At 40.6% G+C, this 25,631-nt stretch overlaps 1 protein-coding gene across 4 annotated transcripts in view; it reads left to right on the plus strand.

Moving 5' to 3' along the window:
- Positions 1-25,631, plus strand: part of LRP5 (LDL receptor related protein 5) — a 258,401-nt gene that overhangs the window by 114,001 nt on the left and 118,769 nt on the right. For 3 of the 4 annotated variants that reach the window (XM_039538081.1, XM_039538082.1, XM_039538083.1), the window contains exons 6-7: positions 22,570-22,966; positions 23,494-23,665. In XM_039538081.1, the coding sequence (XP_039394015.1) occupies positions 22,570-22,966; positions 23,494-23,665 (569 nt within the window). Of the gene's footprint in view, positions 1-11,131; positions 11,140-22,569; positions 22,967-23,493; positions 23,666-25,631 lie in introns of those variants that run through there. The other variant, XM_039538084.1, reaches the window with a different exon arrangement.

Consider the following 25,631-nt stretch of genomic DNA (forward strand, 5'->3'; position numbering starts at 1 on the left):
AAATAGGAAGAAAACCAAGAAAGAAGAAGTGGGACCGCTTAAAACTTTGAGCAGTGGAGATTAGGGATAATCTTGGAATGGCACTATATCTGAGCAGAATATTTTGCCTCGGTCTTCAATTAGTCTAATTAAGGGCTTATGAATATTTATACATGGACAGATTGGAATGAGGATATGGGGGTAGACATTATGGTATCGGAGGTGAAAGCCAAACTTGAACAGCTTAACGGAAGTAAATCGGGGGGCCCGGATAATCTTCATCCTAGAATATTAAGGGAACTAGCGAGTGATATTGCTAGCCCGTTAGCGATGATTTTTAATAAATCTCTAAATTCGGGGATTGTACCGTTGGACTGGAGATTAGCTAATGTAGTTCCTATATTCAAAAAGGGGAAAAAAAGTGACCCGGGTAACTACAGGCCTGTTAGTTTAACATCTGTAGTATGCAAAGTCATGGAAAAAAATTTAAAAGAGAGAGTGGTTACGGGGCAGGAGGCCAATGGCAACTGGGATAGTTTACAGCATGGATTTACGAAAGGTAGATCGTGCCAAACCAACCTGATCTCCTTCTTTGAGAAAGTAACAGACTTTTTAGACAAGGGAAATGCAGTGGATCTAATATATCTAGATTTCAGTAAGGCGTTTGATACGGTACCGCATGAGGAATTACTGGTTAAATTGGAAAGGATGGGGATTGAAATGAAAATCCAGAGGTGGATAAGGAGCTGGTTAAAGGGGAGACTGCAGAGGGTAGTATTGAAGGGGGAACTGTCAGGTTGGAGGGGGGTCACTAGTGGAGTTCCTCAAGGTTCGGTTTTGGGTCCAATTTTATTCAATCTATTTATTGCTGACCTGGGAACCAAGAGTAGGAGTGGGCTGATAAAGTTTGCGGACGACACCAAGTTGGGAGGTATTGCCAATTCGGAAAAGGATCGGGATATCCTCCAGGGAGATTTGGATGACCTTGTAAGCTGGAGTATTAGTAACAGGATGAAATTCAATAGTGAGAAGTGTAAGGTTATGCATTTAGGGATGACTAACAAGAATTTTAGTTATAAGCTAGGGACGCACCAGTTGCAAGTAACGGAGGAGGAGAAGGACCTAGGAGTCCTGGTTGATCGTAGGATGACCATGAGCAGGCAATGTGATGTGGCCGTTAAGAAAGCAAATGCGGTATTGGGATGCATTAGGCGAGGTATTTCTAGTAGGGATAAGGAAGTGCTAGTCCCGTTATATAAGGCGTTGGTGAGACCTCATTTGGAGTATTGTGTGCAGTTTTGGTCTCCCATGTTTAAGAAGGATGAATTCAAACTGGAACAGGTACAAAGAAGGGCCACTAGAATGGTCCGAGGAATGGAAGGCCGGTCATATGAAAGGAGACTTGAGGAGCTCGGTTTGTTTTCCTTAACCAAAAGAAGGATAAGAGGAGATATAATTACACTCTTTAAATATATCAGAGGGATAAATACCAGGGAAGGAGAGGAATTATTTCAGCTCAGTGCTAATGTGGACACGAGGACAAATGGATATAAATTGTCAGTTAGGAAATTTAGGCTAGAAATTAGACGAAGGTTTCTAACTATCAGGGGAGTGCAATACTGGAACAGCCTACCGAGGGAAACAGTGGGGGCGAAGGACCTCCATGACTTTAAGACTAAGCTAGATAAGTTTATGGAGGAGATGGTATGATAGGATACCGGGCTTAGTCAATAGGTTAATTAAGTGCCACACTGGTAAATAGTACAATGGGTCAATGATATGTTATTCTTAACCTTTTTCCAGAGGGTATGGCTGGAGAGTCTTGCCCGCATGCTCGGGGTTCAGCTGACCGCCATATTTGGGGTCGGGAAGGAATTTTCCTCCAGGGTAGATTGGCTGTGGCCCTGGAGGTTTTTCGCCTTCCTCCGAAGCATGGGGCAGGAGTCGCTTGCTAATGGAGTGGGGAGATCGGCTAATGTGGCCTGCATCTTGCAGGAGGTCAGACTAGATGATCATATTGGTCCCTTCTGATCTATGATTCTATGATTCTATGGAATTCTCACCTTAATTACATACATTTTCTGAGCAGAAGGGGCCATCATTGTCATCTAACCGGACCTTTTGCATAACACAGGCCATAGGATTACACCCAATAATTTCTGCATCAAGCCTATAACGTCTGCTTGAGCTATACCATACCTTTTAGAAAAAGTTCTAGTCTTGATGTAAAGATTCAAAATGCATGTGTAATTGCATCTAATTAGCCTTTCACTCATGCAGTTACTCAAACTGCATGCTTATCTTAGGTCTACCTTTTAACTCTTCAAGTCCTTATTTAAGTTACTTTCTGACATGAATGATTAGAGCCCTGAAAAGCAAGTTCTCCTTTCCCTTTACTTAAGAGACATTTTATAAACATACATATTCTACATCTCTCTTCAGAGCAAAGCATAGTTTGGATCAATTACCACTACAATCCAAGAGTGGCAAACAGGCTGTTGGAAAGGCAAACATGTCTCAGTTTTGAAGTTAGAAATGTTGGGTAATTTTCTGTTTGCAGCCTGATCCTTTCAGTGCTATGTTGAATCATAACAGTGCTGAATTTAATGCTTGTATTTAAAACGTCAAATTTATAATCTCCTTCTTTAGAAACAAAAGTGTTTTAATCTCTGAGTCACAAATTGATCACTCAGGATTCCTTTCAAGAAGCTCTCCTCTCTTCTCCCTCACTCCCCAGAGGGTCCCTGGGTGAAACTCTTACTGGGTTGTTTTGTTGATTTAAAAGTAGTTTAAAATTTTAGGAAAAAGCCAAGCAGATAACATAAGCCATGAAGGTGTGTATTTGATAGGGGGAGCCATTTTTTCCCTCTTACTCTGTATTGCAAACAGTTCTGAGAAGTAGTATAAATCACAAGGCATCTGAATACAGTGAGGCATTTTTTAGAATGGATTCTTTCTCCTCATCCTTACAGGCTTCCTTCTCCTGAATTGCTTTCTCTGCTGTGGTGCATGACAAGCAAGAGTTGCATGTCCACTTTTCCTACCACTCTGGCACTCCAGTTTTCTGTTGCTGTTGTCTTATCATAATGACTCCTGTTGCCATCCTTCCTTGTAGTGTGGTCCTTCCTTCCTCCATGTGACGTAGGCAGAGTTGCACTCTCAGAATGTTGAACATTTCTTTTGTGGCTTGTTCACATGACTCAGTTTAATGACGTTCAAATGTGATTGTGAAGAGAGTGGATCATGGCATAACGTGTTCAGCATTGTCGGCTAATTGTGATTAAACCCTCGTCCCAGTAGGGTCCCACACTCAAATGCCACATCCATATCCCCATCTCCTTCCAAGATTGGGTTCCTTTTTATAAACAGTGTTCAGCTGCCTATAACTCTCTCAGTTCTGGAAAATGCATCTTTTCTTTTTTGCAGTCTTTAGTGTTGTTGGCATACAAATATTGCTGCTGGCTTTTTACATAAACTTTAGAATTTTCATCTTTTCCATAAAATTGGGAATAGCCCGTTTTCCTCATAAATGGTCATTTTAACGTCTTCATTTCTGTTCTTCCCCAAAGTGGCCCTCTTCTTTCACAAGCTTGCTTTGCTATTTCAAAGGATCCCATTCTCATTGCAAGATAATTTCTTAAATCTTCTGATAACTGAAGCTACAATTGGCTTATATGGTAACTAAAATTACTTTTATTGAATAAAAAACCCAAAGCTATAATAACAAAATAGATCAAGTACAGAGTGAACGGCCTTTTGACGAGCTGCTACCCAATTTGCTTGTTTAGCTCTGTCTGTATTCCGGCTGTAACTAACTTGTAAATTAAAGGTGTAGTAACTAGAAAACAGCCCAGATCCTCAGCTGGCATAACTTAACATGGCTGTATTGACTTCAGCGGAGCAAAACTAGGTGAGAACTAGCTCAGAGTCAAAATAGCTTCTTGACATTACAACACAAGTTTAAAATATTATTTTCACTTTCAGTAAGTTGATACATTGTATTTTGTTTAACAATACTGTAGCAAATTATTGTGTTAAAGTATTTCTGTGAAAATTTATATTAACTATATAACTTCATTACAATCGTTGCTCATCTTAACTGATACATATAGCATTAGTTTTTGATCTGTTTTATTAAATTAATGTAAACATAAGATTCATTCCTTTTTTTTTGTGTCTAGATATTTCAGGAGGGGGAGTTTCAGGTTTCTTCAAAGATGAGGTGGTTTTTTTTTTTGTTATCCTACAGGATGTACATATTTGGCGCTCTCATATTAGGCAATTGTGTTGCCACTCCTTTTTATCTATCCATCTATGACTAGGAGATTTTTTGCATTTCTAGAGCCTGTTTTGTCATGAATACTGTTTTTATAATGAGTTCTTTCTGAGTTTTTGTTTCACCAACTAATCCAGAGTCATCGCCAGGTAAATGTCAATACTTGGTTAAATGTGGTATCGTAGTATTTCATTTAGTATTGTGCAAAATTTCCCCAAAGGAAGAATTCTGTGTATTTATCTGGGCATTCTAAGCTTTGACCTAAACAAATTGTAGGATGTCCAGTGTATACTATTTATTCTCTTTCTTTGCATGGAAAGCCTTCAGAATTCTTACCCTGTTTATAGTGACTGAAGGCAGAAGCAGATCTGTTGCTGAAGGCAGGGTGAGAGTGGCCATATTGTTGAAGGCCCTATAGGTTTGGTTTTGTCCTAGCAGCTGTAGGCAGGTTCAGCTTTGTAACCATTTTCTACTGTGTTATATTACGTCTAATTTAACATAGCCCCCATGCCTGTTATCTCAAGCAGAGCCTTAACAAATGTAGCCGTGTGTTATATAAAATAGAACTAAAGTGAGTCCTTGGTGGGAGAAAAAGCTAAGAACACATCACATCAGCACACTTCACCACCCACTGGCTTTTAGTGCTAATTCCAGGCCCTAGTCTTTATCTTTAAGGCCCTCATCAGCTTGGGACCCAATTTAATCAAAAACTATGTCTTCATTCATGACTTTCCAAGACAGCTGTGCTCCTTTGGGACAACATGCCTGACATTGCCCGGGGGAAGCTCTCAGGAGCCAGGGGGCTTGATTACATAATGATCTCCCAGAGGAGATACATTTGGTTACTCTGACTGATTGGCTAAAAATCATTCACACATCTCGTATGTGCTAAAACACCCCTTTATCTCCCATTATGCACCCACTTCTTTGTTCTGCCTTTTATTTCATAAGCACTTTGGGCTGCAGGGTCTGTCATTTGACTGTGTAAAGTGCCTAGAACATTGGGGTCCAACACGATTGAAGCCTCTGGCCGCTGCTACAATATAAATTTAAATAAGGGTAGGTCCATACTTACCCGCCGGGTCGACGCGGAGAGTTCGACTTCTCGGAGTTCGAACTATCGCGTCTAATCTAGACGCGATAGTTCGAACTCCAAACGCGCTCCCGTCGACTCCGGAACTCCACCACCGCGAACGGCGGTGGCGGAGTCGACGGGGGAGCCGCGGAGTTCGATCCCGCGGCATCTGGACAGGTAGGAAATTCGAACTAAGGTAGTTCGACTTCAGCTATGCTATTCGCGTAGCTGAAGTCGCGTACCTTAGTTCGACCCCCCCCCCCCCCAGTGTAGACCAGGCCCAAGACTGAGACTATCTTCAGAGAATGCAGGAGGTTGCAAAAGCTCTTCTGTAGTAACCAAAGACAAGGAATTACAACAGCACAAACAAGAAGAAAATAAGTGCCCCGTGAAATAACAGTAAGGAAAAGCTACTGAACCGAGAAAGGTGAACAGCAAAAGCCTGCTATGGACAGCTTTACTTTATTATTGAACACAGACAAGAATAAAGACCGTTTCTGGCTCAGAGTTTGCACACCAAAAGACTCTATGTGAATCTTAGTTCAGGTATGGGAGAAGTGCCAGAGACTCCATGTAGTCCTCTAGGGACTTGGCTATAGCAGTATAAAACCCAAAGATAGATAAATAATGATGCTATGGTTATTGCTGAGATAGTCCACCCATTCTAAGTCTCTAATTTTAGGAGCTTATAACGTAAAAAACAACCAAAAAACCCTTTCGAGTTGAAACTTTTCATATTTAGTCTTAGCTTAGAGGTTAGTTTTTCTGGGTAAAGTTGAATAAAATATTTCCAACATTTTTGGGGGTTGGAGGAGCCTACTTGCACATGATCATTTTTAACTTGAGGGTGACGTCCTAACCCCACTGAAGTCAATGGCAAGACTCTCCGGGTCAGAGAAGCCAGGATTTTTGCCCAAGAGTGTTTTGGATACTTTCTGCTGCCCTTGGATTACTCACAAGTGGCTTGTTTGTAAAATTCCTTGCTTGGCCCTGTATGTAACCTCGAATGAGGGAGAGTCTGCTTTACTGTGCTTGGGGGAAAACATTGGTTTATAAATTAGTTATGAATGTTTGAAAATCATGTACTGAGAGCACAGTAAACACTTAAGTGTCGTGCTATGAATGTTTGTATAGTGCAGATATTTGTGTGAAGGCCTCATGGCTGCCAGTCATTCTAGCTAACTTCACAATCAAGAATAAGGCTGAGGTGAGAGACTGAGGCTTGAATTCTCAGTTACGCTGAGCTCCGTCAACATGAGGCAGTTATAGCAGTATAAAGTAGGGTATGAATTTAAGCATTATTATTATACACCTCTACCTCGATATAACGCTGTCCTTGGGAGCCAAAAAATCTTACTGCATTATAGGTGAAACCGTGTTATATTGAACTTGCTTTGATCCACCGGAGTGCACAGCCCCGCCAGTCCCCCCTCCCTCCAGAACACTGCTTTACCATGTTTTATCCAAATTTGTGTTATATTGGGTGCCGTTATATTGAGGTAGCGATGTACTTGTATAACTCCCTGATGTGGACACTCTTATTCGGGAATGAGAGGGCCTTTTTTCCAGTTTAGCTTATGCTTTTGAAGTGCTTTAAGCTAGGCTGAAAAGAGGTAAGTGTCCATGTGGGATGTTATAGTGGTATAACTATAATTATATCCTAATAAAATTATGCTAGTATAACTGGAAAAATCTGCCATGTTGACAATCCTAAGACACCATTTGCATTGTAAAGTGGGTGCAAATTATGTTTACACTCACTTTAATGTACACCCACTTTACGGACATTTTACATTACCAGAGGAGTGTAAAAATGCTTAAGAGTGTGTCTGCACTACAGTGGCACAGTTACAGTGGAAGGGTTTCCGTCAATGTAGGTAATTCACCTCTCTGAAAGGTGGTGGTTAGGTTAACTGAAGAATCCTTTTGTTGATCTAGCCGTGTCTGCATTAGGGGTTAGGTCAACCAAACTATGGTGCTCAGGTGTTCATTTTTCAGCCCTGAGTGATGTAGTTAGGCCAACCTAAGTTTTAGCTGTAGATGAGTATATATGAGAATTTTTGAGACCTTTTTCATACCACCTCTAAAGTGGACCTGTATAATTAAGGAAGTGAGGATTGTTCAGAATGTTTTCCCTGCAACAATTGCTGGTCTTTTCCAATGCATCCCATGCACATCAGTCTATAATACTAAGCCGATGATGTAATAAACTCCGATGATGATGAAGGTGTAAAATATACCAAGATGTTTTATACATTGTGGAGGTTGTAACTTGAGGGTCAGTGCCTAGCTCCTTGATAAGGAATGCTGTACATGTCTGGTTTGAATATGCCTAATCTGATTTAGTTTTGTGAATTAAGTAGGATGTAGCCTGTTCAATGCATAGATGGGAGCTGTTGTTTCTCCCATCAGCCCCAATGAAAAATGGAGTATGTGCTGTATGAGTGTCTTATGAACCAAAGTAGAGTTTTACATACTGCCAACAAGAAAGCTGGTTCCCTAGTAATGCAGTGGATAAAAGTCCTGCTATTGAGTGCAGATCTCCCAAATGTATTTTTGTGTGGATGATACTGGAATACATTATTTAAAAATAAGGATAAACTTTCATTGGATGTCTACTAATTCAGCTAGCTCCCTGTAGCCTGCACTGCCCGTATCCAGCTTTAATTCATGCTTGTCTGAGTGTATTTATTCTTTTGATAAGATGATCCAGTGGTTAGAGTGCTAGTCTGGGAGTTGGGGAAACCGGGTTGAATTCCCTGCTCCACCACAAACTGCCTGTGTGACCTTGGGAAAGTCACTGAGGGTATGTCTACACTGCAAAGAAAAAAAACCTATGGCTCTGACTCTCAGAGCCTGGGTCAATTGACTTGTGCTGGTGGGGCTCAGGCTGCAGGGCTAAAAATTGCAGTGTAGATGCTCCTGCTCCAGCTAGAGCCCAGGCACTGAAAGTTGGTGGGGGGGAAGGGTCTCTGAGCCCACGTGAGAATGCCTACACTGCTATTTTGAGCCCTGCAGTCAAGACCTGTGAGCTCAAGACAACTGACTTGTCCTAGATTCGGTGCTCCAGGGTTGGCTGGATTTCTTTTTGTTTGTTTTTTTTGTGATGTAGACATATTCTCTGTCTCTGTACTTCAGTTCCCCATCTGTGAAATGGGGATAATAGCACTTTCCTACCTCACAGAAGTGTTGTGAGGTCTAATATATTAAAAATCATGAGATGCTCAAGCATGGGGGCCATGTAAGTAGCATAGAGAGAGAGGTTTTCATTATTGCACATTATAGCCTTTGGTCAAGATTTTCAAAAGTGAGTAGAGATTTTGGGTGCCGAACCTGAGGCACCTTAAAGTTGTCCAATTTTCAGAATTGGGTGCTCAGCACTTTCTGAAAATGAAGCTTCTATAAGGTGTTTCAAACTGGATGCCCAAAATCACTAGTCACATTAGAGAACCTATCCCCCTACCCCTCTGTCCCTGCCAGCAGGTATATGGGATCTTGGGGAGCAATTACCACAGGGGTGGGGTGCAAATTAATTTCTTTATTAAAGGAAAAAGGGAGTGGTGAGAATTTAACAATGAAATACTATGGGATGGGGTGTATAGGGGGTTTACAATAGACAATGATGGTGGGGGGGGTTTCTTATTGAAAAGTGTAGGGAGTTCTAACAGTGGGGTACAGTAAGTGGGGTTTAGCGCAATGGGATACAGTACAGTTAATAAGCAACTCAACTTTATATAGGAACAGCTCTAGATACAGTGTGGAATGTAAAACATACCAAAAAGAAATGCAAAATAAAATAGTAGCTTCTATATAGAATGGTCAACAATCTTAGATAGAATGTATTAACACAATAGTATTAATGCAAATACAAAGTATATCAGAAAGGTGGAAGTAAAATGTGAATCACAGTGCAATAATACAATATGGGTGATAAGTGAAATTATGCAGTGTACACTTAATTTGTGAGGCTGTGATAGCAAGAGTGTATCCAAAGGCTGGGTCAAGAAACCGGGGGGGGGGGGGGGGGGGTGGAAGGATAGTGGCAACTGATGAGACATGCAGCTGCAAGCAGCGAGAGACTCTGAAGCTCTGCGAGGTAAGGACAACAGAGCAGTGTGTGTGGGGGGAATTTGGGAAGTTCAGATGGTGATGTAGACACAGGGGAAAAAACAGCAAGGGGGTTGGGAAGTTCAGAGGGGGAAATTGGAGCAGCAAGAACCTTATCTATCCTCTAACTTAATCAAACTTATATAAAATGACAAGCAGCTTCTACAAAGTAACAAAACAGGTACAGAATACAATCAGGCAATGACTTTTTAAATCTATCTTAACCAATGACTAGGCAAAACAACAAATATCACAATTCTAAGCAAACTACAACAAGCAGCTATATGAAGCAACAAAACAACGAACTATAGCAAGGCAGGTGAGACTTACAAGCTTTTTAATCTTAACAAACTATGACTTATTAAACTAAAGAAACAAAACCTATGGTGCACCTTATGCTATGGGGAAGTTACAGAGGGCAGAGTGGTATGTGCCCAGAATACAGCTCCCAAGGCAGCCCCCAAGGAAGCCAAGGGAGGTGGCTGCAGCAGTGGATACAGCTGAAAACAGTGAGTCCAAGGCAAAGCCCACAGGAGCAGAGCTTAGCAGCAGCACAAACTTACTTTTAGTGGCAGAGTGCCACGGAGTTTAAGAGAGATTTTTTAAAACACGGACCAAGGTTTAGCTTGAGTCTGTGTGCTGGGGAGACAGAGCCAGCAGCTAAAATAATAAAATAAAAGTACAGAAAGTTTCACAGAGGGATTCTTACCAGCCCCCAAGGCAGCAGCAGAAGCAGCAAGAACATCAGAAGGCTTGGTACAGTCTAGATAATCAGGAGATCTCTCAGGCAGCAATTTGTTTTTCATGGGAGGGGTTCAAAAAACAGGGGTACGCTCAAAAATAAAACGAGAGCGGAGAAAGAACCCCCAGAACCTCCTGGCTGATCAGACCAGGTAGCAATGCAGGAACCTTTCTAAAGTCTGTTCAGAAAATGTCTCTTTATAAAGGCAAACCTAGGCAGCTTCCTGCCAGTAACTCTGATTGGTTCCCCTTCTCACAGGGAGGAGAGCAGGCAGGGAAAAACTGCAGGTACATGCCTGGGCAGAGTCCTGTGCAATAGGTGACTCAAAAGCTCATGAGGTCTATGACTCATGCCCAGGATCTTAAAAACACAATAGGTCTTGCAGCTTTGGACATTGCCTACCCTACACCAAGCCCAGGTTTTAACAAGGTGATAACAGGACTAACCCTTTGAACAGGGCAGTGGTCCCACTTAGCACAAGTGGCCATCCCTTTGAGAAGGGCAATGGCTCTTGTTAAACAACTTAAAGGGCCCTCCCTTTGAGAAGGGCAGTGGCCCTGTTAAACAACTTAACAGCCAGGGAGGGGTGGCTACTGGAGGAGAATAAGAACAAAATGGAGTAAGGGGACAGCTGTAAGAACCAAAATGGAGCTGTAACAGACACCCCCGTGTCTCAGATTGGAGGCAGTGTTCATTTGAGTTGCCAGGGGCATGCAGTCTTGTACTGATGCAAAGAGCAGCTCTTTGTGTCTGAGTGTGGGAAGGGGTCCCATTTTCTCAAATCAAGGGCAGCTTTATTAGTGTGGGGTTGGAGGGAGTTGGTCTTTGAGAGGGAGTCACAAATGAGATACAAGTTTCTTTGCAGGATGGCGGGGGGAGGGACCTGGTGCCTCAAATTAAGAGAATTGCTCTTTGTAGCAGGTATCTGTCAGATTAGAGAGAAGGACAGCTGCTTTTTGGGTAAATGAGTTTGCTTCCCTTTTTCCTATCCTGACCCTGCCATTTGAGCAGCTGAGGAGGGCTGGTCACCATTACTCAGTCGTCCCCTACAAATATCTCTGCTGAGCCTGGTGGCGCATGCCTCTTCGCTTAAATATTTTTATCTGGGAAGTTAGTGTAGTTTTGTTATTTAAAATCTCAGTGTCTCCCTTGTATGTATGTCAATGTATATTTTATATAATACATGCACACAGAGTTTTGGGGCTTAGTATTAGTAAGCCATGTAGTTAAATAACTGGACAACTAACCTGGAATAGTCCATGGAAAACAGACAAACAAAAAACCTTTTAAAGACATTTCCCCATACAATTAAACTTCTGTCACAGTTATTGAAAAGCTCCAGCTTGCTAATACATATCTCCCTCTGAATAGTAAGCAGAAATTCATATAGCTTAGTTCCATGTATGGGCCAGTCAACACTTTTAAATACATCGGCTGCTAATTTACAAATGAACAGTAAGTACCCTTTGTGAAAGGGAAGGATTTGGGGGGTCATTTGTCATTTTGGACAATGGCTGTAAATCAGCTCTTAAGTATCTGACAGTCCAGTGCTGGCATTGTTTCTGGTATTTATGGACCATAAACAACTGCTGGGAGCCTCCCAGCAGCATCTTACATATTGGGAGAAAGTCCATAGTTGGTTTTGGCCTGTATTTGTTTGTAGCTATTTGTTTATTTCTTGAAGGTGCTAGTAATGCTCATATAGTAGTAATTCCCCTGTTACCCTCCTTCCCCATACCCTTCCCAGATACCCACTCTTTTCCTGACCACTACATTCATGTCCTGACACCTGCCTCTCCCTATTGATCAGGTGTAGCACAGGAAGTTCCATTCATGTTAAGGGTTGTACTCTCCCCTGGATCTGCATGTATGACTCATTAATGAGTGGAAATTATGCCCATAGAATGAAGATGGAATCTACCCCATAGTGTTTGTGAAGCGGCATTATTTGTGCACTCCCTTTTGTGTATTCTTTGGTTTCAAAATACTCTTCATAGGTATAACTCACTTGAATAAAACGATCTGGGTTCAAGTTAAAATAAAATCCGGTTTGGGAAACAGCAATCTATGTTTAATTCTATTAACCCTTTGGGTAATTCATCATAGTTTTTTCCTTTCCTATGTCTGCTCTTGATGAGAACAGGAGGACTCTCACTTCTTTTAGGGATCTCTTCCCTCCCTCTGTTGCAAGAGCCATCCTTTGCTTACCCAGTGAATTTCCGACATTCAGTTCCTTAGTTATTCTGAGCAGGGGACTACTTCCAAGAGTGATGCTGATGCAGTTTCATATACTCTCCACAGGAGGAATTTATGTAGTGAATGCCTGTTTATGCCCACTCTCTCTGTTCTCACATACTATTCTCATAATCTGACATGCATGATTTTCATCAGCCTGGGATTTAGACTGAGGTTTACCCTCTCATCTGGGTATTCTGGGGCACCTTGCTGATAGGGAGACGTTCATACCAGGGTTCGAACTCCATTGTATTCTGATTCTTAACAGTTTAGTATGATAACTTTGGGTTTAGAATGCTGTTTGCATGTTCAGAACTAGTTAATACAGCTCAAACTGCTGTAATGTAGTCAATAGAATTACTTTTCTGACAAGGCAGAAGCAATTTTAAAGATAAAACCCAATGGAGCAAATGGTAGGAGCTTGCTCATGGAAAACTTCATGCTAATCTCATTTCCAGAGACCCGTAGAATAACCAGCCTTTCATGAAACATAATAAATCACATGTCCCATAGCACCTAGACAATGTCTCTTACTTATACCAGGAATAAGAATGTTCTCTTTAATTTTATGATGCTAGCACTTCAGCGAATGTATCAAGGTCAGAACAATGGGAACATCATAGATCCTCCATCTTGGGGCATCCTGAGAGTGCTGCAATGTAATATACGTTTGATTCTCTTCTGCCTTTACCTCGTTTCATCAGCATTTAATGAATGAGGTTTTTCTTTTTTCTGTTCATTCACTTGTAAATTACCTTTCATGTTTAGTCTTGCCACCCCTTTTTTGCAGACTAGGAAATGGTGTTTTTGTTTTCTAAAGTCTGCTTTTTGTTGATAGGTACTAAAGTACTGCAAACTGCAGATAATTTTAGTTTTATGAGAGCTAATCTTCAGCACTGGAGAGTGTACTACATTGAAAAAACACTTTCAGAAACAGCTGCTTTTAAAAGTAAACTTAAAATTTGAGAGAACAAAGTCAGTAGAAAATGTACTGTAGGGAAAATACCCACAGAGGGATGGTCTAGATGACCTAACAGGTCCTTTTTGTCTCCTATTTTGATGACTTTATGGTAGTATATGAAATGATCCTGTAGTTTTCCAGTATGGCCTTTGTGTACAAGACCTAAGCCTGTTTCTTTCTTTGTGGCAAATTTATTTAACAGTGTCAAAGTAGCTACAGAAAGGTTGAGACACTGCTTTTATTTTTTAACCCCAATTTACAGTTGTTTATAACTTTCTCTGTAACGTTTCCCTCTTGGATTGACATTTTTAATGGCTGGTGTTTGCTCCAAAGTGAATTTTCTGTGGACGTGTAATACTTGGAATGTAATAATGATAACACTTTAAAATTTATCTTCAAAGGACTGTATAAATATTAACCACAAAGGGCTCATATGAGGTACGGAAGTATTCTTCCCATTTTATAGAGAAGGAAATTAAAGTGCAGAGAAATTGTGACTTGTCCAAGGCCACACAGTGAGTCAGTGATAGCTGGGATTAGCACTCAGGAGTACTTGGTTCCGGTAAATCCTTTCCAGTAAGCCAGTAAATCTGCCCCCAGTGCCTGGGTGTTCTGATCTGAGGGAATCAAGAATGTATCCTCTACATATCTTCTCTGTGACTATTTTTGTCCTCCCACCCCAAAGACTTTTTCCTTTAATACAGTACTATTATCCATTTACATGCTGATGGGTTTGACTACCAAACTTCTGTTGATCACCAGTTGGTTAGTGATAGGAGATGGTCAGTCCAATTTTAATACCCTGTTTACTTATTCTGAGTCAATAGGATGGGGAAATTTCATCTCTGTGCAGAACTTGAAGGTGATCTTTAGATTTTGCTGTATCCTTGACAAGGCTCATACCCCATTTCTGGTGCCCAAGTTTCTTTGGAGATTTCTTGCCGTGATTTGATCAGGACTGGCATTAAGATTCTTTAAGAAGGGATATTATTTCCTGGCTAGTGAAAACTTGTAGATGGGACTCTTGAATTATTTACCCAGATGTGTTGCCTCAAGTATATCACTTAATCTCTTGAAGTCAGTTCCCACATCTTTAAAGCGGAGGTAATATTGACCAGCCAAACTCAGAGGGAGTTGAAATGTACTTGTTAAGTACTGTGAGATCTTTGGATGAAAGGTGCTGTAGAAGTGCAAAGTATTATTGCTCTTGGTTATGATTAATTACGTGTTAATGGTTGTGGCCATGAAAATCGTGCTAATCACTATGTCTGATTTCTACCAATGATACTACATTGATTGGTATATTAATGCTAGTTTGTATGAGTTTTAATGAATATTCTCAAGATCTCCAATTAATGATGGGGCAGTCTTCTGGTTTTTGCCTCTGTCCATTACTAAAAATGGAAGAAAAGATGTATCGCATTTATTGTATTAAATTATTTTAAAGATCATAGCAAGAGGGTAATCCTGCCTCCTGACATGTAATAGCTTTCCCTTGGTATGAGGGAAGCAGCTTTCTGTCATCTGAGTGTAAGTCATTCCATGTTGGTGACTTCATCAGATGTAATGTTTGTTGGATACCTTGTTTGTTTTTCTAGTGAGTATGTGCCATAACTGTCTCTGAAATGGAATTTGCAGGTTCAGGGAAAATAGCTACCCTAGATGTTTGTTAATGAAGTAGTAAAAGTAACAGTGGACAAGGTTATTCATGTGTAACATGCAAACGGAGCAGTTAATGCACCATGTTTGTGCTCTGTATGTCCTTCCCTTGTCATAAGTGTTAATTGTCCCAGAGCCTGTGATTTAGCCATGTCTAGTCCAAATGAGGGCACTTAGGACTCACTTTTTGTTAATTTTTGTGCACTACTTTTCCCCTGCAGCTCTCATCCTCAGTCAGATAAACCAGGCAAGTGTATCTCTTGTCTTCTGTGCTCTTATTGCTCCACCAGTTGGCTAAGAGGAAGTTCTCCTGCAGTGAGTGTCCCCAGCCCAAATCAGCCACCTTCATTTAGTGAATCAGTGTTCCGTTCACCCAGAGATTGAAGATAAATCAAATCTTCTGTACAGGGATATGTAGAGCTGCTGGTAGACACCATGGCAGACTTTCTCTTATGTTTAAAAAAAATATATCCTTTTATGTGGACCCCAGCTATTAGCACAGCTTGTTTCAGTTTCTCAAACATTTTTCAATTAGGTGGAAAAATCTAAGAGCAACAATACTGGGGCCCTACACATAGATCACAACACCAAAATAAAACCTCCTATTATCATCCCTGTCTTTCTTCTCTCTTCCTGCAGTTGGACTGTTAAGAGGAGCTAATGCTGAACTTCACTGTGCTGAATGTTGTCATTGTTTTGAATATAAGCAAGATTATTAAATAGCATGGCAACTTTTTTTTCTTTTTTTTAACATTTCCCATGATCTACACAGAAGAACAAAAGTTTGTTCTCTCCTGCATCATGCTTTGAAACTTTGCCAGGTAATTCATCGTGTTACTGGAACTAACAAGATCCTTTGCTCATCTATGTGTGGTTTCTGGAAGTCTGGTTGGTTTATCTGGAGTGACTGGGTGTCTGTATTTGGATGGCTAGTAAAAGATTTGCTGACAACCTAAGTATTTGTAGTGAACTATTTTTAAAATGTCACTTTCTTGTGTGTCAATGCAGAACTAAGGTTTTTCTGTTTACAAGTTCTCTGTTTTGCCTAGCAAAGTCGTGGTTGTAAAATAAGTTGCTAGTGACTAGATTAGAGGGGAAGGGAGAAGAACATTTCAGGGGGAAAGAGACCCACAACGGAGCATTGTTCTATCCTGATTAGCAGACAGACAAATGGGAAAGGAATAGCATGGTGTTTTCTGGCATGGATTAGCAAAAGCAACCGCTGCAGTCTACATTTGTTTAGGTTGGGTGAATAAATTGGAGCATTTGTTACTGTATTATAGATGTCTTGTCACTTGTCAAATGTGAAGTGGGCCAAGGGGAGAATAAAAAAGGCTCTTGTTGAGCTGGTGAGATGGGCTACTTCGCTGCTGTCGGCTCTGATTGGAATTAATTTTGTAGATAGAATGCATCTGCCATTTTCAGCATTGAAACATGAATTTTTAATAATAACAGAAGCACAAAACAAAAAAACCCAAACAAACACTATACCTAGGATGGGTGTTAAATTTTAAAATTAATGGATTAAAGGAGTGGGGGAAGTGGAACTCCATCCATAAAACAAAAAAGATCCCTCTGGTCTGTTTCTACATGGCTTCTTGTTAACTACAAAGAGAGAATATAGTGTTTGGGGAACGAGAACAAATGACCAGAGCTGTGTGTTGGGTTTTTTAATTCCAATATAGTTAGCATTTGTTTCTGTATGCAAACCATTAAAATTCATGGGCTTGTATGGATGTTAGATTTACTCAAAAGTTGCACAGAAGTTTCTGCAGAAAGCCTCAGGGAGTGGGAAGCAAAAGAGACTCGAGAATAATAAACAGCTTAAAGTTATACCAGTTGGAAAAATAAAACAGAAATTTGAACTTAGGGCATTACAAATTCCTTCAAAGTGGAAATTTCAAAGGGATGCCAGTTTTTCTAATGTAAAAAAATTATCCTACATGATTTTGCATTGTAAAATGTTTATACCAAATGTGTGTGGTGGTATGCATACATTCCTTCCTTTTTCCCCTGTGGGTTCTGGTTGATCGAGATCTTTTTATGTAGCATTACACTATGGTTTCACTTGCTGTGTTCGACTTTAAGCCTGTATTTCAGCCTTATATTTGAGTAGTTGCATTTTGTATGGGAAAGCGTTTGTTTGTGTGATGCTGAACACATTCATGTTGCAGTGGCTGGTAATCCTATTATAAGGGTTGCTTACTTGTATGGTTATGAAAATGATTAATTTGCTGGTGGTTTTAAAGATTCATTTGATTAAATGCGGTAACATTTAAATGTATTTAGACTGTTTCTTGTAGTGTACACAGGATCTAGAATGCCTAGTAATACACATTCTGCAATAGAGATGTTATACTATAAAATTTATTTAGTGTTTTGTATTTTCAAAGCACTCTTCAGACATTAATGCTGAAAGTGCCTCTGTAAAAGGGATAGGCTCCCATTTTACAGATAAGACTACTGAGGAAAAGAGGTGGTGTAATTTGCCCCAGGTCACAGTGGTAACCATGGTCAGGACTAAGATTAGTCTGCTACTCCTAATCCTGTGCTTCAAGCACTAGGCTACGCCTCTCTCCCGCCTGTTCTTTCTAGGAGAAATTCTCCTGTCAACATAATTCTGTCTACATGTGGGGTTAGGTCGGTTTAACTGTGTGTGGGGGGGTGGATTTTAGGTCTGTTGGGTAATGCTGGCCAGAGAACTTCTCCCAGAAATTCCTGTGTCAAGCCCGTTCAACCTTGATCCAGTTCACTGTGGAGAGAGAAAAACAGAAGAGAACTAAGGTGAAAATGCAATCAGTTATGTGAAGAGGCTACACTACCAGATTAGACTAGTCTGTTTATATCTGTGTACAATGATGTCCAATATTGCAGTCTCTGGGTATCTTAGAAATGCTTATAATATCCCTCTCTACTACATGATCAATTATCAAATGCATATTCAGTGCCCTTCTATTAAATGTGCTTCAATATTATTTAAGCAGATCAGAGTGATTAAGGACATATTAATGTAATTAAAAGTGGAACGGAGAGACTCTGATGTGAATTTGTAAGGGCTTTGTGTGACAGAGCAGCTGATGTTTGCGGCAAAAACCTGTACTGGTTTTTGAAGCAGTGGAGTTGAGAATTTCTTTAATAAAAATATAATATTTCAGTATTATAATCAAACTGATTTATTCTAGTATTTTGTAAGGCTAACTGTTGAGTTTTTAAACCTGATTTTTACTTAATCAATACTTCGTAGCAAGTAATTAAATGTGCCTTGATGTAGACCCTAACATAAACAAAGCTATATGCCTCTGCTATTGAAGCATGCACTCTGCTCTCCACTATTACAGCTTGCTGCCCGGTGTCACAGGGTGTTGTCTTTGTGTTAATACCCTTTTATTTGTTGACCGTCAGGATGCAAACTTTCTTTACAGTGGGTCTTAGGGCCGTTCCCTGTCTTGTTTTTAATTTCTCACTGATTGGGGGCTCCATTTCGAAAATAGCGCCTGTAGGGAATGTGGATAGTAAGGGAAACAGGAGGGGGAAAAAATGTTTTGGAATTTTTATATGGGACTTGGGAGACCTGAGTTCTATAGCCTACTTTGCCATTGTCAGACTGAGATATCTTGGGAAAATTGTTTCATCTTTGTGTGTTTCTCTTTCCCCTCCCACCTTTGTCTCGTCCATTTAGTTTGTAAGCTCTTTGAGGCAGAGGACTGTCTTTTACCACCTGTTTGTACAGCACCTAGCACAGTGGGGGCCTGACCTCAGTTGGGACCTGTAGGTGACATTGTAATACAAATAATAAAACAAAAATAAAACAAAAAATGTTACAGGAAATGTAAAAATATAGGCTTGAAAAGAAACCATGAAGCACTTAAGTATTGCTCTCCATTGCCATTGTAAATAAGGCTCATTTACAATTTTGATGTTTTTCCATTTCTGTTTAACATGGCAATCTTTCATATTTCTCAAATTAACAAGACTGTTTCTTGACCTATTTTCTAATCCAACATCAGAGATGTCAGCATAGCTCCGAGACTGGTTTGTATTGGGTAATCCATGAGACATTGGAGAACAAAATCACCAACTTTGGACTTTTTTTTGTGATGCCATTATCAAAATAGAAGCTTTTATTTTTAAAACAACACTTAAAATCTGGATGCCTTTGCATATCTGAATATAAAGATTGCCATGAAATACTTGACAACTGCACCTTTTATGAATGTTCATTGCCCTCATACGGGGTTAATGTTTATAAGGTAACTTGTCTTTATATATAATACTAGCTAAGAGGAACAGTTGTACAGGACGTATAGACAGTTAATTTGACCAGTTAGTTTTGACTTCCATCTGCTGCTGGTCTGTATTTGTACAAGTTTGCTCATTTATTTTCTCTGCTGATGTTTCAAGTGGTCCACTATTTTAAGCATGATTTAGAATATCAAATAACATTTAGGATATTTCAGTGTTTATTTTAGCTAAGGGTCTCTCTTTCCAGGAGATTGGTAAAGTATTTAAGAACGAATACTGTGTCCAGCGCCAGCAGTCCCTTTTAATCATCACAAGAACGTATTGTTTCTTTAGAGAAGGAAAACTTAAAAATCCTGTTTCTCCTTGCCATGTGCAGGAAAAAAAAGTGGTTTCTTAAGGTGACATGTCACCTAGGACTGCTCTTCCCCTGGTCTGGCCAAAAAGTGACCCCTTTTAATGTATCCTTATAAGCTACCACAAGCCTAAAACTTGGGAAGCTAGAATTCTACCATGTGTTACAATGAAATATTTGTATTCTGCTTTGGTGTCTTTGGAGCCAGCAAAATCAGTCTTCAGGAAATCTGATGGCAAATGTCTGTCTGTCTTGGGGTGGGACGGAGAAGCTCTCCACAATTGAGCTTATTATTTCCCCCCACTTCATTCGCAATTATTAAAGCCTTCTTTCAACCCAGGCCTCCCTTCAGAGCCTCAGCAAAACTCTGAGGGTTGTTTAGAGGTCATAGGAGATATTCCCTATCTCCTTCCTTCCCCTGCACCCAGGATCACTTTCTTCACCCCCAGTCTTGAGTGCATTTTCTCCTCAGTGCTTTTATGCCTTCTTCGCTAGGGCATTCAGGTACCAAATTGTGATTACCAAACTCAAAAGCAAGTGACAGTGCAGCTAGACCTCTTAGTTAGCTGTGCATTTGGTTTGACATGTGACAGATACCCTTTGAATGATTGCATGTTTCTTATGTGCTGGCCTCACATGTCAGGGTAAAACTGTGTCTTAGAGAATAGCTGTGAGGATTAGCACTCAGATACCATGGTGATGAGCATGTTATAAGAACCTGTATAGAATAGGATTTGAAGTACCGTTTTCCAAGAGGGACTGGAATGGCTCAAGGGATTCACTTCTAGGATTACCACTTTAAGTACAACCCCGGCTGGTAGTGATTGAAGGTTACTATCTATTGGTCTTTCAGTGGCTTGTATGAAATGGAATTGATGGTTGCAGGCCAGTTCCAATTTGGCAGGTGTCAAGACATGAAAACCATATCAACAATTGGCACCTACAGCAGAAAACTAAGCAGTGAACTGGTTATTTAGAAGGAACTAGACATTCTCTCACCTCGAAGTTGTCCCTCTGGATCAAGACAAATTATTGGGGCCACATGGGGAGCTTTTCCCTGCTCCTATACATTCCCAACCCGTTCTGTGGACAAATGGAGAAGTTCAGTCTCCAGGGTGGCTGTTTTGGCTCCTTCTTCACCAGCAATAAAAGTTTGTGCGTGCCCCTGCGCGCACACAGTCCTGCAACCTAAAAAGTCAGATTCATATCATCTTCAGGCAAGTCGGATGTACTTGCAGTAGTTGTGACTTGCTCTCTAATTTGGCTGTCTGAAGCAAAGAAAAGCATTAATGTATTGTACTTTTGTTAGGAAATCCCAAAACTTATGTTCCTTCTATCATTTCCTGTGTAGTATGTAGCATGTGTGAAAACTGTGTGTAATGCACTCATTCAGCTATAGGACAAGGCTGGCTCGGTTGGGAATTTTGTGATCAAATGTCTAGACATATTCCTGATTTTTTTCATTGTGTTTTAGCAAAGGAAATAATACTCTTTCATTATTAACCTGGTTTAATAGATAAAATTTCCACCCCTTATGCTTTTCCTTCCCTGACAATGAATAAAGTGATTTCTGGGTGATACCCATTTCATTTTACTGGTCTGAAAAACCCAAATTCATATTTATTTTGGTACTTAGTCTCACAATTCAGGGCAAATGCACCCATATTTCCCCTTACAGTATGTCTACACTGCAATGTAAGCCCAGGGTTAGTAACACACCTCAAGTTTGTTAACCTGGGGCTTGAATGTCTACATTCCTTTGGAATCCCATTAGGAAAGTTGAACCCTGGGTCCCAATCTGGGGCTCCAGTGTCTACACTCCATTATGCGGGCCTGAAACCAACCACCCATATCCCAGACTTCCTAGCGTCTTCCCAAAATGTGACTGCTCTAGCCCTTTATTCATGTTGCAGTGTGGGAAAACTTGACTGTCCAGAGGACAAAGAAAGTTGCCCTGTGGAACTGTGAGATACTTTTGGCAGATTCCCAGAGCATGATTCCAGTGGAGCTGGGTCTACACTGCAAAGAAATAAGGCACGAACCCTGCGTACCCACCTTGACTTAAGTTTGGACCCTAAAATGGATTCTGGCAGGCCCAGTCCATTCAACCTTACCCTAAGGATTAGCGCTCTGTCTGAACCAGAGGTCCTGTCCATTTGCTGGACCAGGAAGAAGGCCCTGAACCAGTTTAAAACCAGACTATTTATCCAAAAACTAGTATATGCATACCTTTCCAAGGGGGTGGTTTCTCTGAAGATGCTACAACCTGAGTGAATTGGCCTAATTACCCCCTTCTCTTCTCCTGTTTATCCTTCCCATGGAAATGCATACAATTTCACATATTCCACATCCACAATTGTATTTTTAATACAGTGGACCCCAAAGGTATTAACCTAATTCAGTAAAGTTAATTCAGGAAATTGTCAGTCTGTTACACTTAGGAAAATAGGATTTGATGTAAGAGGCAGACTTCCAAGGATGGCTCCATGGAGCATCGTTTCAGAAGTGCAGCTTGGTTTGGAGGGGATGGTAGTAGCAGCCTCAATGCAACACCACTCCTAACTCTATCCACCCATACAGCCTGAGTCCCTAAACCGTGTCCCACCGAGTTCTCAAGTGCAGCATGTGGTGCTCAATGGAACTATAGCCTGTGGCATGTGGGGTTGTATCTTTTTCTTAAGCCTGAGGCAAATTAGGTGTAGTTCTTAGGGGTACTGGCAAGTTGCTAATGTGTGGCCCCTTACCTTACCTTACCTGGGCAATATTTGGGCACCCCTGAAGTGAGGTACACCTCACATTGTTTTAATGCCAGTACTCCTTTGTTTTCTGTGTGGCAATTCTTCTCTGTCATCAAACTCCTACATTATGGTTCAAATATGCTTGTGACAGGTGAAGGAGCACTCTATAGGTGCAAAATTACAGTGTTAATGCTCTTTCCCAGGTGCCGAGGAAGTCTTGCTGCTCGCTAGAAGGACAGATTTGCGAAGAATCTCCTTGGACATGCCAGACTTCACTGACATTATTCTGCAGATAGACAATATCAGGCATGCGATTGCAATAGACTATGATCCTGTTGAGGGCTACATATACTGGACCGATGACGATGTCCGGGCTATTCGTCGGGCTTACCTTGATGGTTCTGGAGCACAGACCCTAGTGACCACGGAAATTAATCATCCTGATGGCATAGCAGTAGACTGGGTGGCAAGGAACCTGTACTGGACTGACACAGGAACAGATCGCATTGAAGTAACCCGATTGAATGGGACATCCAGAAAGATCCTTATATCGGAAAATCTAGATGAACCTAGAGCGATAGTGCTAAATCCTGTGATGGGGTGAGTGTTTTGTTTTTTGTCCCTCCCGTCCTGTGGTGGATTTTTCTAAGAGCTTGTAACCCCATCTTCAATTCTCTGAGACTGTAACAAAAAGCAGATTATTAGATGTTGGATATATTAGCCAAAGAGCATATGTGCTAGTGCTCCTTGACTCATGTCAAAATCATTGCCTTTCTCCCTGTCCTTTGACGTGCACTTACATAATCACCAGCCATCACAAGCTTCTGTATCACAGAACTTTGCATAGCCTGTTCGGTTGAACTGTGTCAGTCTTTCCTTTATCCCCTTGTTTTATAGACCATACTAAAGAAGGGTACCACTGCCCATTGTGAGGAACCTGGTTTTTTAATGCTCAGACCTTAGGTCAATGGCACTACTTGACTTTGCGGGGGAGTTAATTAGTCTGATTACTACTCCTGAGACTAATAGGGAAGAGTTTTCTCACCAGCTGGAACAAATCCCCAATCTTAATAGCAGAGGCATACTGTAATCATACGCAATATGCATTTAAAGCTTTTTTCCTACAGCTACATGTATTGGACGGACTGGGGTGAAAATCCAAAGATTGAATGTGCTTATCTGGATGGCTCAGAGAGGAGGGTCCTAGTGAACAGTTCTCTAGGTTGGCCTAATGGCTTGGCACTGGATCTTGAAGAAGACAAACTTTACTGGGGAGATGCAAAGACAGACAAAATTGAAGTAAGTAATAAACATAACTTGTGTATTTCTAGACAACGAAGGTAAGAACTATCTTTTCTGTGCAAGTTTAAGACTTGGACTTTGGAGGGGGTCTGTTGTCTCATCGATATGAAAACATGTCTGTGACAGAGCTTGACACTTTTTATTTTTTCCTTAAAAAAGGAACTGCATATTTGTTTTTGAGAACTGTGTTCTGAACTGGCAAAGTACCCAGGTACCAAACACCATCACAGTACTGTGTCATCATGCAAGCAAGGGAAAAGAAACTGGAATTTACTACTAGTGCATACAGTTAGTAAGCATAATTCATTGCTTTTAAAGTCAGAGGGTGTGCCTGAGAATCTTGCAAACAGAGAAGCATGCTTGAGTATAAAAACCATTTTTGAGTTGGCCTTGGTTGTTGGAATAGTTGTGTTTGAAGTGCTAGATGCAGAGTGCCTAACGGAACACTTGCGTGTCACAGGGTGGATGGAAGGCCTTGAAGGGCCATATTTCACAGCACCTATGACTGTAGTATCCAGGTGTATTTTACTTGATCCAACTTGAAAGTGTTAGACAGAGAAGGGATTGTTTCTAATGTACCATGATATTTGAAAATCCATTCTTGTGACTGGCTACATAGAAGTCCATGCAGAGACCATAGCAGTTCAGCAAGTGGGAAAGGACTGAAAGCAAGGGAAAATCTTCCTCATTGAAATATAAATAATTATGCAGTTTATTTTTGACAGACTCCTTAATAGTGAAAACACGTGAAACTGATAGACTATTGTGTGATTATTTTTCCAAGAAGCAACATTATTAAAAAATAATGCAATTCATTCAGCCCACTCTGTTAAATACAGTGGAAAAGACTTATGCTTGGCCAGCTTGGAGATCTCTGTACAAGGTATAGTAATGTATATATCCAGTTGTAAGAAAAAACATCGAGGAAGGAGGCCGCTGAGCACTCCTACAAGTGATCATTTGAGACAGAGAATCATTGCTTAACATCTGAGAATTGGTAAAAGCAGGATTCTAAGGAGGCATGGTTGATTGGCTTTGGCTTGCAGATAGACAGGATTGAGACAGGATAGACCAGACACGTTTTCTGCAATTGAAGAACTCAAGGATCTCAGTGTGGAGGGATGCCTGGAATTACTTTGTCAAAGTTGCAAAAACTGCCTGAAGCATCCCAAGCAAGGGGAAAAAATTCGTAGGGAAGGGTTGCAAACCAAATTGGATGAACAAGCATGTCAAACAGGTATTAAGAAAAAGTAGAAAGTTTACAAGGAATGAAGCAGCAAGAAAAGCTACCTCTTGGAAGTCAGAAAATATAGGCAACAAGTGAAAACTGCCAAAAGCGAAGCAAAGCTGGACCTTTCAAAGGAAATTAAAACCAATAGTAAAAGCTTCCTTAATCATGTAAATAAAAAGAAAATGAGGAAAGAAGTGGGACTGCTAAGAATTGATGTTGCGGGTGGAGATTAAAGATAATATAGGTCTGACCTAACCCCTAAACATATACTTTGCCTCCGTTTTTTCTAAGGGTAATGAGGAGCTTGGAGGTAGTGGCAGGGTGGGTGATGGGAATAAGAATATAGAAGTAGAAATTATCACATCTAAGGTGGAAGTAAAACTCAAAACAGTTTAATGGGACCAAATCGGGGTCCCAGATAATCTCCATCCAAGAATATTAAAAGAACTGGCACATGAAATTGAAAGCCCAGTAGTAAGGATTGTTAATGAATCTGTAAGCTTGGGAATAGTACCCTATGACTGAAGAACTACAAATATATTACCTCTATTTAAGAAAGGGGGAGGGAAGTGATCTAGAAAACTACAGGCCCATTAGTTTGACCTCAAGTGTATGCAAGGTTTTAGAACAAATTTTGAGAGAGAGTGTAGTTAAGGACATAATGGTAAAGTGTAATTGTGATAAAATACAACATAGATTTACAAAAGGCAGATCATGCTAGACCATCCTGAT

Source organism: Mauremys reevesii, linkage group 4, assembly GCF_016161935.1.
Source record: "Mauremys reevesii isolate NIE-2019 linkage group 4, ASM1616193v1, whole genome shotgun sequence".
Lineage (NCBI taxonomy): Eukaryota > Metazoa > Chordata > Testudines > Geoemydidae > Mauremys > Mauremys reevesii.